Source organism: Rhagoletis pomonella, unplaced genomic scaffold (assembly GCF_013731165.1).
Source record: "Rhagoletis pomonella isolate Grant_MI unplaced genomic scaffold, Rhpom_1.0 Rhpom_scaffold_04036, whole genome shotgun sequence".
NCBI classification, from domain to species: Eukaryota; Metazoa; Arthropoda; class Insecta; order Diptera; family Tephritidae; genus Rhagoletis; species Rhagoletis pomonella.
Genome location: NW_023462587.1, coordinates 1 through 18,087, shown reverse-complemented (window position 1 = coordinate 18,087; position 18,087 = coordinate 1). Strand labels below are relative to the sequence as shown.

General features: G+C 34.9%; 1 protein-coding gene across 1 annotated transcript; it reads left to right on the top strand.

The window, feature by feature from the left end:
• The first annotated feature begins 6 nt into the window (after positions 1-6).
• On the top strand, positions 7-8,615 carry LOC118754506. Its single transcript, XM_036489384.1, has 2 exons — positions 7-596; positions 8,206-8,615. The coding sequence occupies exons 1-2, from the start codon at positions 240-242 to the stop codon at positions 8,239-8,241; spliced, it is 393 nt and encodes a 130-aa protein (XP_036345277.1). The 5' UTR covers positions 7-239; the 3' UTR covers positions 8,242-8,615.
• Positions 8,616-18,087: the final 9,472 nt, after the last annotated feature.

The window sequence follows — 18,087 nt, the reverse complement described above, 5'->3', positions numbered from 1 at the left end:
ATTGTCGATAGTGAAAAAGCCGGTCCAAAAATATAAAAAGTTAATCAGTAACTTGATGTTCAAAGGTCTTTATAGTGCATAGAAGTAAGAACGCAAAGTGTTAACAAAGTTTAACCAATTCAAATGTTTTCGATTCCGAATTTCGATGTCACACGTTACTTCACCGCAACTACCACCATCACCACCACCACCGCGCTGCATGAGAATTGGGAAGTTCAATCGCAAAACTATCACAAGGAATGTGCGACAGCCATCAGAACCAGAATTCAAAGCTGACCATGCCATCAGCGGAAGCGGATTCAATTTTCTACCGTCAATCCTTGTTCATTTATTGGATAGGGCTAACTTTCATTGGTGTCCAGCAGTTTGACCTCAGTCGTGGTGCATTCGAAGATGGCAACAACAATAATGTGAAAGTCACCCAGCACGGCCTGGAGCTAACACAAACGATAAACATACAGCGACAGGAATATTTACAGAAACAATGTGAGACGTTGGGCTATAGTACACACATGTTAGATGATCTGACAGAAGAGCAAATGGATCACATGATTGTGGATAGGGAACACAAGTTTCTGTATTGTTATGTGCCGAAGGTGAGTGTTATTGTGGAGTAGAATAATTATCGCATAAAAAATTTTAGTGTTAAGGTACAATTCAGCACATTTTAAGTTTATTAGGTAAACTAACAAGCATAAGTGCATATTGATAAACTTATAAGTTTAGAAAATGAATTTTTTTTGCAAACTTAAATTTTCTATCAAAATTAAGATGTTTTCTTTTCTCATAAAAAATTGCTTTGAGCATAAATCTACCTTACATATACTCGGTCCCTATGAAGATTAGCACTATAGTCGTCGAAGACTAGCACATTTCATTATTCGCGTGGAAAAGTCGGTGTAGTCACTTTACCACAATTGTGGTAGATCTACCACATTTTCAATAATTTTACACTTCTACCACAACTACCACATATTTTAAAAAATCTACCACAATTTTACTGGTATGACGCTATTAACCTAGTTTGTCAAGATGTTTGTTTGAAATAAGTTGACCAGCCAATTTCTCCTCAATATGAATGTAAAAGTCACAAAAAATTTATTGTAAATATTGTGTTAGTTGAAGAGCTGAAGGTGCTGCCAAATTGCGCAATTTCAATACTCTACTTTAAACTGAAATTGTAGCTGTTTACACAACCATCTCAATTTCAATTTCGATGACAGTTTGTTTATTTCTTTGTTGTTGTTTTGTTTTGTCAGGTTTGCTTTGTTTTTACTTGCTTGTTTGACGTTTGTTTTTTTCTTCTTTTTACTCATTAATAATTCACAATACGCAATTTTAAGAGTTGTTTTCGCGAAGTTAAGGCAATTCCGTCGCAATTTCAGGTGACAGTTTTTTGTATGGCGAAATTAAGAATCGTATCGCAGTTTCAGCTGAAACTGAAAAATTCAAAGAGAGCAACTGTGGTGATATAGAGATTCATAGTGTTGAATGTAAACTTTTAAATATTATATAAAACTGTGTGATGAAATGCGTAAATGGTTTAATTTTGCTGAAAGCAACTTAAGACTGTTAAAGTATTTTGACCCACAAATTATTGAAAAAGGTGATATGCAAACTATTTTACCGCTTCTTAAACAATATCCTTTTTTTGAGGGTTTGGAAGAGTCTTTGAACAGCGAGTAGAGAAATTTGATCGTTTTTGACAAAACCAAAGTTATGGATGACTTGGTCAAAGGTTGGACTGCGCTAGGGAATAAAAAGAAATTTCTTTGACGAATTTATGTTCACTGAATAATCCAAATAACTATATGTGCAATTTGGCAGCCCTTCCTGATAGCACTGCCGGTGATGAAAGATGAATATAATTAAATATTCTAAGTGAAATCGTCTCAGTGTGTTATCAGTGGAAAATCAAATTTTCACTAAAGAAATGTGTGATTTTGAAAATACTTATGTACGTTCGAAAGACCTTATATAATTTTATTTAAAATTTAAATTTTTTGATGGAAAGTTCGTGGCCATAAATATGTAAATAATAACGTATATTCCAACATTTTTCTTATAATTATATACAGTGACGGGCAAAACTGTAACATGTTGTAACACTTTTTACTTCAGCCATCGCTATCTTCCCAAGTTCTAACGACTTTCATACTTTTGTTGTATATTCTTATTGGTACACCTGTACTTCCTCTCTCATAACTCATAGTCAATCCAACAACAATAATAAAACCAGCAGACAAAAATGTAAATTAATGCAAATGTTACAGTTTTGCACTCATATATTTTTAAGAACTTTTTAGCAATTTTCGCAAGAAAAAAGAACTATTAACACAATGTTCAATAAGCTCTTGCTTTTTTTGGTTCCTGGATGTGATTTGGCATACCTTATTTGTATCTCTGTAAAAATTCTGGAGGTATATCCTACGTACGTATAGCAATAACGCGGCTGAAAAACAACAACGCTGCTGGAGCTGGCAGCCTGCCAGCTGAGCTATTCAAGTACGGCGGCGAGGAGTTGATAAGGTGCATGCATCAACTCTTGTGCAGAATATGGTCAGATGAACGCATGCCCGACGACTGGAATTTAAGTGTGCTGTGCCCAATCCACAAGAAAGGTGACCCCGCCATTCGCGCCAACTACCGCGGGATCAGCCTTCTAGGCATAGGTTACAAGGTCTTATCGAGCGTACTGTGTGAAAGACTTAAGGACACAGTGTGGCTTTAGACCTGGCAAATCCACAATAGACCAGGTATTCACATTACGCCAAATCTTGGAAAAGACCCGCGAGAAAAGGATCGACACTCACCACCTATTTGTCGACTTTAAAGCCGCCTTTGACAGCACTAAAAGGAGTTGCCTATACGCCGCTATGTCTGAATTTGGCATCCCCTCAAAACTCATACGGCTGTGTAAAATGACGTTGAGCAATACCACCAGCTCCGTCAGAATTGGAAAAGACCTCTCCGAGCCGTTCGCCACAAAACGGGGTTTCAGACAGGGTGACTCCCTTTCATGTGACTTCTTTAATCTGATGTTGGAGAAGATAATAAGAGCTGAAGAACTGAACCGCTCAGGAACAATTTACTATAAAAGCGTGCAATTGCTGGCTTATGCCGATGACATCGACATCATCGCAAACAAAAACCGCGAAGTCTGTTCTGCCTTTTCCAAGTTGGATAGGGAAGCAAAGCGAATGGGTCTGGTGGTAAACGAGGACAAGACGAAGTATCTCCTGTCATCAAACAAACAGTCAGCACATTCACGCCATGGCACCCACGTCACTGTTGACAGTTATAATTTCGAGAAAGTAGAGAATTTCGTTTACTTGGGAACCAGCATTAACACCGATAATAATGTCAGCATTGAAATCCAACGCAGAATCACTCTTGCCAACAAGTGCTACTTTGGACTGAGTAGGCAATTCAGGAGTAAAGTCCTCTCTCGACGTACGAAAAGCATGCTCTATAAGTCACTCATCATGCCCGTGCTGGTATATGGCGCAGAAGCATGGACAATGACAACATCCGATGAGGCGGCTCTTGGAGTGTTTGAGAGAAAGATTTTGCGGAAGATTTACGGGCCCTTACGTGTTGGCGACGGCGAGTACCGCAGACGATGGAACGATGAGCTGTATGAGCTTTACAACGATGTGGACATAGTGCAGCGAATTAAAATACAGCGGCTCCGCTGGCTTGGTCATGTCGATCGAATGGACACCGACGCTCCAGCTCTGAAAGTATTCAACTCGGAACCCGCTGGTGGTAGCAGAGGAAGAGGGAGGCCCCCACTGCGATGGAAAGATCAGGTGGAGAAGGACTTGGCTTCACTTGGCGTTTCCAATTGGCGTCAGCTGGCACACAGGAGAAACGACTGGCGTGCTTTGCTGAACTCGGCCAAAATCGCTTAGGCGGTTACAGCGCTAAAAAAGAAGAAGAATATCCTCCTATACATATATCCTTAGTTTGCTTTCACAGCTCATGTACTCGATTTTACGGACTTGGATACTTAGTAAACTGTGATTAGTTGATTTCATGTCCGCGGATTGTGGAGGTCATTTGAAATTACCAAATTTTTGCTTTTGTATCCAGTCTTTGCGAACATGTGCAGTGTGTTTCAGCAGAAGCTCTCATTTTTTCGACTACATCTTGCAAATTTTGTTGAAATATGAAAAGATACTGTTCCTTACGCATAATGCGTACATGATGCGCATGTACTTAATTTGGGGCTTTGATCCAATACCATGCCCGGCCAGCTGATTGAAAGCGATTAATTTAGTTTTGTGAGACCAACTAACCTTCAATGGAAACTTAAAATTGTGTTTTTTATTGTATTCAGAAAGGCCTAACATATCCCAATAGGCAACGGTCCGGTTTTCGTGCGATGCAGCAAAATGCTGCATCACTCGCACATGTACTTTGATCAAATTAGCTTTTTTCTTCTTTTATGATGCCTTTGCGATAAATTTAGCAATTCCTCGCCTCGGTGTCTATTGCTTTGCATTAAAGTTCAATACCTTAACCCTTTTGACCCCAAAGTTGCTTATAAGCAACTTTGATTTTCAGCACCATTTTATTTGAAACAAACGGAACTAACTCATCAAAACACGCATCGAATTGATTAATTGCAGTTCTTAGAAGAAAAAAAAAGAAAACAAAAAAAGTGTCAGTTGTGTTGCGATCAACATAACTGTAGTGCTTTATTCAGTGTGAAGTCGAGCGAATTGCGCGTGCTGAAATTTTAGTGCAAAAAGTGAAAAATAATTAAAAGTACTTAAAAATCATAATATAAAAAAATAGGTACGCAGTTTGAACGCTCAGAATTGAAATGAAAAATAAGTAGTAAAATATTTAATAAAAGTTGCATTGTTGCCGGCGAATATTTTTTTCTTTACTGAAGTTGCTTGTAAGCAACTTTGGGCAACGGTGGTAGCAAACACATTGAAATCGAAGACATGAACAAACCACGAAAAGGACTTTGTGTAGCAGATATAGAAGCAGTTCTGGAGTTTGACTGGGACGAATCTTCTGATGAAGAGTGCGAAGAAGATTAGGCCGAGTTTTTAGAGAAAAATTTGAAAGATGTTTTGGAGAAAGGTGAGGAAATCGAGATCGACTTGTTAGAAGCTATCGCCACTGAAGAACGTGCTGAAGAGTATCCAGAGTGTTCAGAAATTCCTGTCGTTGAAAAAGTAGACTTGTCTACATTGCGATGGAGGAAAAAACCATTTGGTGTAAAAGACATACCATTAGAAAATCCTGTAGAAGATGTTCAAATGGTGAATAGACCAATAGAGTGTTTCAGATCGTTTTTCGATGATGCAGTTATTGAGCTGATTGTAAAAGAGACTAACTTATATGCACTTCAAGAGTCTGGGTCTGAACTTAAATGCACTAAATAGTGAACTCCTGTATTTATGCAATAATGCTTCATTTTGTTTCAATAATTAGTATTTGTTATATTATTGGTTATTGTTTCTGATAAATAATAATTTGACGCACAATAAAATGTGTTTAATGTTTACAAAAATTCTACTACGCTGTGTTAGAGATATACCACAGTTTTTATTAACAATCTACCACTCATTTGGTTTCTGAAGTGACAACACTGGGAAGAGTAGCACATTTCAGATTGTCGTGTGGAACACAAAACTTAAAGCTTAGTTAGTCTAGACTTAAATTAATCATCAATGATTACTCAACACGTCAGCTTAAGCCAGAAGCGGAAATATTTTGTTTTTGTATTTTCTTTTTCAGCTGTTTGACAGTTTACTGCCTAAACTGCCACATCAGAAAAATGCATGCAGAAAAATATGTTTGCGTTCATTTATTTTTAAGAAATGCAAAAACCAGAATCTGGAAAGCCTGATTCTCTCACCGCTCCCAATTTCCGCAAGGCCGTAACTTAAGAATCTAAAACCTACAGGTTCTTAAGTTACTTACGGTAAGTTAAGTTTTAATTAACCGCCAACACAGTTTCTCATATAACAGGTTGGCCAAAATATTAAGTTAAGTTAAGTTACTGGAATTAAGTCTAGACTAGCTGAGCTTTTACATGGATTTTATAATTATTTCACTTGGGCCAAGTTGAAAGTTTAATGTTGTGTTTGCAGCTTTCCGGCCGGTTATTTTAAATAAAACAAACGTTTACTTTTCTTTTCAAAGACATTTCGAGATTTTTTCGAGAGACGTGTTTTTGGTACTTTTCGGAGCTATTCATCAATATCTCATGAAAAAATCTCCCAATTAACGTAAGCGATCTACAGTTCGAATGGTATTGAAGTGCCTCTGACAAAAATATATAACTTCTGGCGTCGTGGCAAAAAATCATTAAAAATTAACGCGAGTTTTTAACCACTTAAAACTTGCACTGGTTTTAATTGCATAACCGATGTACCAGCATACCCTGAATTTTTCTAAAAGTTCAGGCTAAAAAGTAAAATATGTAGATAAACATTTATTGAATTTTTCTAAATTCTGTATAAAGTTTGACTTATGTGGTTTTGGTTAAAGAATGAACATGCTTTTATAAAAAAAATAGACTTGAAAAACATTGCAAATATTTAACAAAAATCACCATGCTTTCACTTTTAATAACCAGTTTGTTTTTTCTTGGTATTTTATACTACGTAAATTTACATATTTATGAAAGTGTATAGGTTATATATTTTTTAATTGTCCTGCATTTTCTATTCATATTTATAGTCACCGTAGTTATGACGCATATTCGCGTTTGCCTCAAGGAACAATTATTTATAAATAGGAAAAACAAACCGCCTAAATCGCCATTGTGACAAAAATGAGATTTGGTAACCCTGAACTCCGGGCATTGAGATTTATGCATAAGAATCGTAAAATCGGTATTAAAACAACAGCTTTGTAAAGTAATTGCTAGAGAAAATACCGCCTATCCAGGCAATGCCTTCAAAAAAACCTGTTGTTCCGCTCTCCTGTAAAATTTGAGTGCCGTAAGATTGGCGGTTTTTGCAATTAGTCGATGGGCGGTTTTGCAAAAAAATCGACGATATACTTCCCTACATATTATATTATTAATAACAAATAAGACAATACAAAAAAGTTGTATTTATTACAACTACTTTGATATTTAACAATTAATTTATCATCAAACATGAAATAAACACATTATTGAGACACGCTAATTAGGAAATTCATACGCCGTTTTATTTGTCGTAGCCCTGTTGTATTGTTTCAGCACAGCAAATATATGCGAGGTGTGAACACCTCATGATCTTTTTATGTATGCTATTTCTATAAAATTTAAACTTGTTCAGCTGATTACGCCAAAAGACTTTCATAAACGTTTGAAAATTAAAATGCTGCGGAAGAGTGAAAAATCACAAATTACACTGGATCACAAATTTTAATTTGGTTTTTGTTCTTCAGACGCCACTATCCAAATTGTATGTAGAAGCGCCCGCGGATTCCAAAAATCGATTTATTTTTTTATTCCATGGATACGTTTTCGATATATTTTCAATTTACCGTTATTCATCATAAAACATGAACCAATTTAATAAACTGAAAATGAAATACGAACAATGAAAGCTAAGAAAATGTTCCATAAACCGTGTGTAAGTCACTTTCTGATAGTTTCTGACAAATTAATTAATCATTCCAGTTTTTTTTTTGATGAAAAAAATAAAAAAATCTAATTTTAACAGGAGAAAAATTAAAAAACTATTAGGTTCTGGTAAAATTTTTGCAGTTGTGTTACAAACAAATCAAGTTACTAATGAAGTGTTTCCTCGTATCTTCATAAAAAAAAATCTGGAATGATTCATTAATTTGTCAGAAACTGTCTGACGTATGGAAAAGTGATGTACGAGTATATACCTATGTAGAATCTTGTTAGCTTTCATTTTCCGTATTTCATATTAAGATTGATAAATTGGTTCGCAAGATATACGTGATTAAGTGTATCCACTTTTTGTTTTAAGCTGAATAACGGTAAATTGAAAATATCTTGACATCTTATCCATAGAATAAAAAATTAAGTCGATTCTCGGAATCAGCGAGCAATTCTTTATAGGAATTGGATAGCGGCATCCACTGAGCATTTTTGCTGTAAACCAGCGTTATTGCTGCCATATGTGAAAAATATGCACTAGAATTTTCAATGATGGCATTCAGTAAGTGAAATATTTGGAAATATACATTTTAATGTATCTATGTTGGTTTCAGGTGACGAAGAAGAGAAGGAAGAACTGCAAATCGTAGAAGTATTCACTTTGGATTACCAAAATCAACTGAATATGGGTTGAAGAATATGGGTAATGAAAGATTTTGTTAAATGATGGGCGTTACAACGGTGGAGTTTTCTTATATTTTAAAGATCATTAAGGATAACGACGTTTTTAAAAATAAACTCAGTCCAGCACAACTTCCGGTAGATATACAACTGAAAATTGTGCTTTGCCGTTTAGAATCATCAGGCGAAGGGCTTTCCATTCGCAAAGTAGTGTCTCTCTTTGGTGGAACCGAAATTTCATTAGCTGAAGCCCCTGAAAAGGACCATGTGCTTTTATTTTAACGCAAACGGCACTATGCTATAAGAATGCAGGATATGTGCAGTGTTGCCAGAACTTTTTGGACCAACCGGCTAAATTAGCAAAAAAAAAACGGCTAAAAGCGGCTAAACTGCTTCACCTAAATTTCACATGTTTTATTTAAATAAATCACAAGTAGAAATACTAGTTTTGGAGAGTAGTTGCAAATTCAAGCTGGAAAAATTTGCCAGCAAGAATTTGCAATTACGAAAACATGATTGTGGTTGGATTTTTTGTCGACGATAATTTGAATAAACAAGTTCGCTAAATTTAAAAATTTACAAACTTGAGCGATTTTAAAATGAAAAATGTAAGTAAATACTTGTTTACTTAATTAATTTAGTTAATTCCAATGATTTGAAAGGTATTCGGCTGAAAAAAACTGTATTCGTAATCGGAATGCTATCTCAACCAGAGTCGATATAGGATACCCGACAGTTACTACGACAAAGAAATTGAAACGTAGGTTGAAGAAAGTCGGACGAACAAAAAATATACTTGTAGATCCCGTTTTTTGTCCCTTTGAAAGAATTTTAAAAATTCTGTACAAATTTCTTTTGTCTGCAATGCAACTGCCAACTTGGCTCAAACCTTTTGGCCCCTTTTTTACATCAAACGGCACTTAATTTTGCAATTCGGCACAAAGTGCCAAATTGCATTTTTGAAAAATAGTAACATTTCAATACATTTTTGTGAAATCCTTTGCTTGTACTTCCTTTTCTCAACTAAAATTTTCTCATATCTATGATGTATTCAACTGGTTTATCTTACTTTGGCATTGGACTTTTGATTTAGGAATGTGCTTCTAATTTTAATGCTAAATGGGAAGAATTAAAAGGAATGACACCTTTTTTGTCACTTTTATTTTTCTATTTGACACATTTTGGCACTTTTTTATCCTTAATATGACACTTTATAGCTAAGTATTTTTGCGTTCGTGCAGAAATTTGGAAGTTTCTCTACTTGAGAGAGAATTTGGAACAATTTTTTTCTTACTATCTGATATTTTGAGTGATAATTCTCGCTGGATTTTCGACGAACAAACCCATTGTTTTGCTTTACATAGAAATTTGTGCTCTTTTATTTTCATTTTGACGCATTTCAGTGTTGGTTCTTTTAATTCAAGTTGGTTTCGGTTTTTGGAATTTAAATAAGTTCTCAGCAAAAAAAAGTTTGTTTAAAAAAATGCATATGTGTAGCCCTTGAAAATATCCATTTTTCCCTTACCTTAAACCTTTAAGCGTGGGCAACAATGTTGTTTTGCAATTAAGGCTTTCTAACATGTTGAACATGTGGTGAGTTTACCTTCTTTCTGTTTAGTTTATTTGGTTAAAATCTAAATCTTTTTCGGACAAATGCCAAAAAAATGCAAGTTTCTGATCAGGCACACGGCAGAGAGGTCATACACAAGTACTACCCAGTAGATAATTTCAGGAGTTAAAATCTCATCCAAAAGGCCTTTCTGAAAGTTATTCCTTTCTCCTTAATTTTTTCATGGAGTGGCACAAATTGAAGGGCCTCCGCATTCGCTATTCAAAAAAGAGCTTTCAGAAGGGCTTCTGTAGTACGTGTTTTGAAGAAGTTCTTTGCAAGTTTTCCTTAATTCATAAAACTCATACTTTAAGGAATTTTTTTAAGATTCATATTAAATAGTTTTATTTAGACTTAAAATTCATATTGAATCTTATTTGTAATTCTAAGTAAATTTTAAATAGGAAACACCTTTATAGGAAGCATGCCTATGTTGCGTAAGTCTTTTAGATCGGCTTCGCTTAAGACATCCTACCTAATTATCTTCACGTTATGCATATACAAGTTGGCAAAAATTATCATGCAGCGTGTTGTAGGATATGCGGAAATTTGCTAATGGTGGTAAGGAAAACATTCAAGACCACTTAAAGGTGCCGCTTTTTCCAAGTTACGTCACCGTCAGGAGAAATTTTTTCTTTCGTGATAAAACAAAAAATTCATAACTTGAGCGTTTCATCATCATCACTCATTCAGCTCTAGGGATTGTGGCACAAAACTACATTGCTTATAATATTAGAATCAAAGCAACTGTACTTATAGGGAATACATTGGCACCATATTCGCTTGTATCTTCGATTTTTATTTGGATGACAAGTGTCCTGGTCGATGGGTTCAGGATTATCGCAGCCCTACGCTACGGCATTTTATAGAAAAAATATATATTCGCTTAAAAAAAAAAAAGCGAAATCGGCCTGATTTTATATAACCCTGCCTGAGATGAAAATTTTCTCCGCGATAAGGCTAGTAGCCATTTCTAACAGATTTTGGATCGCTTAGTCAAAAATGGATACATATACACATTTGAATTTTAAGAATACAAGGCAAGTAGCAAAATCGGCTAAAACGGCTACTTTTTTTGTAAAAAACGGCTAAACCGAAATTCTCCGGCTGTTTGCTGTCGCAACCAGCTAAATTTAGCCGGAAAATGACTAAAATGGCAACACTGGATATGTGGTTATAAATTGCGTATAAGACAAGCAACAGTTGGCTACCTGGGAAGTGTTCATGATGCGAAAAATTTTTCCAATTGCCCACTCGCAAAATATCCTGGGCATGAATCACTTTACTTTGAAACGATAGTCGTTCAAACGATGCTAACAAAACGACGTAGTCAAAGCACTGGTCTATGCATTTGTGTTGCTGTTACGTGTTACTGTTACGTGAAGCAAAACTGGAATCAAACAATTTTTGGTTTTTATGAAGCAAGTGATCGTTTTCTCTACGATCGAAGTTTTTCACTTCATTTTTATGGCGAACATTTCTGCACTTCCTCTTTGACAAAATCTCTTCGATTTTAAGCGACCAGTATTCAGCAACAAATTTTCTGATTTTTTTTTATATGTTTAGTACATATGTACATACATATTTGTATGTACGTCTCAAGACGGCATCAGACTTTGAGTTGAAAAATTAATTTTTTAGAAATTCTTTCTTTCTCTAGCGGTTTATCGTTTCTCTATTATTGGTTGACAACCCCAATTTACAAAAGTCCGCGTCGGTTTGAAAGCAGCAGAAATGTAAGATTTGTATTCTTTTTATATTGTTAATATTTAAACCCCTTTTCTTTTGTAGCACTTCGAAGAGGAGTGGTATTAAAAGGTATGAATTTTACTTAACTTGAATTAATTTTAATAGAACTTTTTGAAGATACTTTTACGACTGTGAAGAAAATGTCCGCCAACGAAACGACATACAATTTCACTGAAAAAATAATAATTTGAATTAATTAATCAATCTTTTCGGCTAAAGTGGACCACCTAAATGGACCACTAGTGGACACAAAATGAACCACTATTAAAAGTTTAAGAGTTTTGTTATATAGAACTAGTTCTACCCTGTATCTGTAACATGCAACATGTGAATTCTTTTTTGTTAAAAAGAGATAATAATTAAAAAAATGTTTTTTATAAGTGTATGTAAATGTATGTATAATTAGAAATACTATTTCTTTATGACTTTTGACCATTTATTTTTTCCTTATTTATTTATAATTTACTTTTTACAAAAATTTTGTTTATACTACAACCAACCAAAGAGACAAGATTTATTAACAATCGCCAACTTCCAAAAAAGTGCCATCAAAATTTCAAACTTTTCAATCCGAATTTCTAGAAAAAACTCGGGTATACACTTGTGTAGCCCATTAAATTTTAGTATCGTATTGAGCTAGGAATTTGCGTTGATTTTTTTTTTGTGTAAAAAAAATTTATAAACATACTTTGTATGGAAGAAAATGTGTAATACCGATAGCAATTCAGGCACATTTCACTTCGATCGTCTTCGAAACACTTCGATTTTTCAAGCGCTTCGCTTCCTTCAAAAATTCGCTCGCGGCAACACTGAGCAAGACAATCTCGACACGATATCGTTCAGACGATTATCGTCATACGTGATTCAACCCTGGGCGTTTTTTGTCAAGTTGTCAGTGGATTGCAGGAGACAGTGCGTATATTTTGAAATCATTTCTAATAACACCATTCTGAATAGTGTGCTACAGAATAAATAGAAAATTTTAATAAACATTTTTTTAAATACCGTGTTCGAGCTGAAAACTGCTTCGGTATTGTAAAAGAAAAATACGGAAGCTTTTAGGAATTAAAATTTAGAATGCATACTGAACAAAACACAAAAGAATGTAATAACTGGATCATGGTGTGCTGCATTTTGCACAATATTTTAATCAGTTTCAATAACCCAGACCAGGAAATCAGCATTCAGCTTCGTTGTAATTTGATACCGTCAATCAACATAATAAATAGTTTATTGCATTTCATTCTAAATAATCCAAATGTGTAATGTTATTACCTGAGAATTCTGAATTAAAAAATTGTTTTTTTTTTTATTTAAATGTATTTCTTAAAGAGCAACAAAAATAGCAAGTTTCATTAACACATTTAATTTATTTAAGCATAAAATATTTACACACACATACATAAGGCGTGTTTTTTTACACGAATACGTATCTGCACTTAAAATTGTATGGAGCTCTAAGCGACAAACTTTATGTGCGCTTATGGAGCATCATAAAAGCCATTTGGCTTTTAAAAAATTATGACATTTCATCAAATTCATGCTACCTGATCACTAGAAGAAATATTTTTTTTAAAGCAGAAGATTTTATCAGTACATTCAAAGATGTGGAATATGATGGACTTGAAAATTATGCCGGCTACATAATTTCGAAAATGGGATTGATGACTAGTTTCAGAACGCATGAAGAAAGTGATCAAAATTATACTTACATATCGTCGTTTAAAGCAGGGTTGTTGCGAATATTCGCATTCGCAACCGCGGAGCCTCCGCATTAATTTTAACATTCGCATTCGCAAAAATCAATGCGGAATGCGAATATCGAAGAGACCGAAAATTACAGTTTTTTTTACGATTTAAGCTTGGCCAAATATTTGTTATTCCGAAATTAAAGTACTTTCCGGATAATAAACAAATCGGTTATCCAAATTAAACAAGTTTGGTATCAAATGAAAGAGGACTTAAATAGCTTTAAAACTGAAATGTCTAAACGAGGAAAGCCACATATTGAAAAATATTTCAATAAAAAAAGGTTAATTAATAACCATAGAACAAGCCTTGGGTCAGGTATGTATTTATTTGAATTTCTTTAGTATTAGATTATAAAAAAAAAAATATAAATCGAGGTGGTAATCTCCGTTCGTTTTATATGTTTAAAAGCTATTTCAGTCCTCTTTCATATGATACCAAATTTTTTAATTTGGATAAGCGGTTTGTTTATTATCTGGAAAGGACGCTTATTTCGGAACAAAATATATTAGGCCAAATTTAACTCGTAAAAAAATAACAGTTATTTTCGGTCCTAGAATATTATGCAAGTGCACTGATAACACGTGTATCCGACCAGTCACAGAAGAAGGCATTAAAAATGAATTACAAAAAACTAAAATCGAAAAACGCTGATGACGTGACAGGTTCTCCGAATTCCGAAACAACCAAAAGTGTTTAGGCGCGTCTGCTAACACCGGGCGCCTAAATACATGTTATGTACTGCTGCATGTGCAAAAATTTCCTTTATGCAATTTATGAAATTTTTGCACATGCATTTCTCAACTGCCATGTAATTTCTTAAGTTTTAATTAGATGGCACTTCAAAGTATGCTCGGCCTAGTCTGATGCATCCTCCGGACACTGCTTCCGGAGCATTTTGCGGACTGCTTACAACCATGCAGAGGTGGTAAACGAACCACCTTTTTTGAACCAATAAATATTATTTTTTTTTATATAAATATACTAGCAGACCCGGCGAACTTCGTCCCGCCCAAAATTTTTATATATTTTATTGAAACTTTTTGGGGCAACATTTTTACCAACAATTCACGTTAACGATTTCCATTGGCACATTTGTCTGCTAAGATTAAGGTTTGGTGGTTATTTGCCGCTTTAAATAAACTAAGGAAAGTGTTATATCCGTTCTTGAAATTCTCCAATTGTGCGGCATTTCATAGCACGGTTATTCCCAAAGCGAAATAAATTTTTTCCTCTTCACTCCCTAGCGGCAACAATAACCCGGTGCTATAGTGAATGTCCTAGAAGCTTTACAGTATAGTAGGTGGCAATTTCAAAATGGATGCGAATCATTGTTCTACAGAAATGCAATATACATATACTTATTTCAGACGAAATACCTTAAAAGTTTGAACGCACAATAATATTGGAAAATCACATCCATTGGGCCAATTGCAACGCAGGAGCGTTCGATATACTCAATGGTGCAACAGGTCGATTTAATCTTACCTTCACGGGCCCTTTTCTCACTTGGCTACTTTTAGTAATAGCTCGACTTCAGCACCACTTGGCAGCACGTTTTTGCAATAGTATTGCATACATATTTAAAACATTAGCCAAATCGGATCATAAATAAGATTTTTAGTAATAACTCAACTACAGCGCCAACTGTCGGATTAAATTGTGAAACTAAACCATCCAGAGACCCACTCAAATACACAAAAAGTTTCGTTAAAATCCGTACAACCATTTAGGAGGAGATCACTCACAAACACACCTACAGAAGAATAAAAAAAATTCATTCAAAGATAGCTAAAGGTCGGTACGTTTGTAGGCCTCACACCCCTTTTCAAATAGCCCAAATTTTCTCCATGAGTATGGGCTTGATTTCAACTATATACATATCTCCATACGAAGTTCCAGTACTGTACCATGAATACTTTCAGAGATATGCAGTATAAAAATTCGAATTATATGGGAGGAGCCACGCCCCCCTTTCCAACAGCTGCCCTCTTTCTTCATGAGTATGCGATTGATTTCGTATATCTCCAGTAAGTTCCTGAACTCTACCATGAACACTTCCAAAGAAAGGCAGTATGAAAAATTCGGTTTGTATGTAGTTCCAATTTTTCTCCAAGAGTATGCGATTTATTTCGTACATCTCCATACAAAACTCTAGAACTCTACCAAAAAATTTCCAGAGATAAGAGTATGAAAAATTCGGCTTGTATGGGAGATGTCACACCCCTTTTTTACTATAGCTAAAATTTTTCTCCAAGGGTATGCGATTTATTTCGTATATCTCCATACCAATTTCCAAAACTCTACCATGCACACTTTCAGAGATATGTAGCATGAGAAATTCGGTTTGTATGGGAAGTGCCACGCCCCCTTTACATATAGATTTTTTTCAGCCTAAAACCATCCTTGGGACACGTGCGGCAGGTGGCAGTTTCAAAAAAATCGGTTCAGCCGCTCTCGAGCCTTGCGAAAACTAACAAACGGCTTTCTAAATATAAATTAGTTGAGATGTATTATATATTATAAATATATTTTGACAGTATCCGCTGCTTCTGATTGGCGCAAAAAAATCTTGCCTAGTGACGAATTCGCCCCTTGATATGGTCGTTACTTAAAGCTATTTATATTCGAAATAGCATGAAAATTGGAAAACAGGAATCTATAAGCTTATCCAGGCAAAAAGCTACCTATGTACCGAATTTTAAGCAAATCGGACCATAAATACGATTTCTTCGAACAGAACGGTCCCTGGTCCACTTCCCAGAAAAAATGGGTCATATATGCTAATATATGCAAAAAAGCTACTTACGTACTAAATTTTAAGCAAATCGGACTATAATGAGATTTTTTCGAATAGACCGGTCCCTGGTCCACCTACCCGAAAAAAAGTAAAATTTTTTTAACCTAAAACATGGTGGTTACCGAAAGCTATTTGTATACAAAATTTCATGAAAATCGGTCCAGCCGTTCGCGAGATTACCTGTTACAAAAAAAAGGGACTTCTCTTTATATAATTAGTATAGATACATGCAAACATACTGGTCTCCCCTCTCACTGATTCTTTGATTATTCAAAAATAATGAGAATGAATAATTCTTGGGAAAACAACGGTATTTAAACAACGATCGTGCCATGATGCTAGATTGTGAAGATGGAAGTCAGGATGATACATCCGACATTTGCGGACGTTCTTCGTGTAAAAAATGACGTTTTTTTAACTTCCTAGTAATTTTTCTCTGTTACTAAATCTTGTAAGTAGACCTGATTTTGAATTATTTTCTTAATAAATCTTTACAAGCTTTGTGTTTTGCAGCAACTACTTCAAAAGATATTTATTCTTTGCGCACAGATGACTTAAATATGATGCATACCACCCAGCAAAAAATCGGTAATCGCTTTTAGTGGTAACGTGTTCTAGAAGGCATAGCGTTGTAATGCCTTCGAATTTTTTCAGTTCTTTTAGGCATTGCCTAATGCAAAGTAGAACGTCCTACACTATTTTATTTATTTCACTTCTTTGTTTCATTTCGGGGAATGAAAAGTAGAATGTCCTATAATATTTCGTTTTTAATTCACTTCTTTGCTTCATTTCGGGGAATGCAAAGTAGAATGGCCTACAATATTTTATTTGTTTCGCTTCTCTGCTTCATTTCAGGAAATGCAAAGTAGAATCTCCTACGATATTTTTTTTTTATTTCGCTTCTTTGCTTTATTTCGGGGAATGCAAAGTAGAATGCTGCATCGTAGTCAGCTGAAAAATAGAATGAATATCCAAAAATTCTTTTTCTACCGTTGCCTTCTGTGGAAATTTGTCTCGCATAAAAATCATGTTTTGCTTTGTTCAATTTGCAGCGAAGTTGATGATTTATAAAAATTTTAATTAATTTTAATCTTTTAAGACATTTTCTGATTTCAATTTAATATAAATAAGTATGTACTTATCTAGGCATTCTACATTAGTTTCTCTGTAAGGCTTTCTTTGTTCGCTTCTCTGGATTATGTTTAACCATGCATTCTCCCTTCGTTTGAAGGTAATGCTGCGGGTAAGGGCTTACCGCCACTGACATGCCCATGTTAAAAGAAGGCCTTCTTGAAGCGCAAGGGTAAGCGATTCCCATCGCCTAGCTCGTTTCCACTTTCGTTTGTGTTGTAATCGTGTTTTTTGCTGGGCAAGCGTACGCGCATTTTTTTTTATTTTTATTCTTGAACTAAGGATTCCGTGTTCAAAGGCTGGTTGTGTAAACACTTCAGGGTACGAGGCTTATTGTAAAGTTTGCAATTGCACATTAAAAGCCAAATCAGGACGAGCTGTTCTCTTGCAACACGCACGCTCGCAAAAGCATCAAAAAAGCTGTAGCAGCATAAAAAGTCAGAAAAAGGAGGCGACTTTTTTAAGACTTCAGTGAAAATGTAATGAACGCAAAAAAGGCTGAAATATTGCTATGCTCCTTCTTAACAGAACGTAATTTAGCATTCTCGACAAACGACCCCCTTACCAAATGTCTACAAGGAAAAAAATTATTTTAAATCAAAATCAGCCCCTTTAAAATTGCACATTATTGCCCTGAAATTTAATGGGCTATCAAACTGCATACTCAAAAAAATTCTAAAAATCTAAATAAAAAGTTGAAAATCTAGCTGAAGCTTTGCAGATTTTTTACAATTTTTGCACAAAGTTTGAAATGTGGATTTATATTTTGTTTGTTAT

Bases quoted from the DNA above. Each gene is read 5' to 3' on its own strand.
- LOC118754506 (XM_036489384.1), top strand. From the start codon at position 240: ATGTGCGACAGCCATCAGAACCAGAATTCAAAGCTGACCATGCCATCA. The intron at 597-8,205 runs GTGAGTGTTATT...TGTTGGTTTCAG, and splicing joins TGTATTGTTATGTGCCGAAG to GTGACGAAGAAGAGAAGGAA.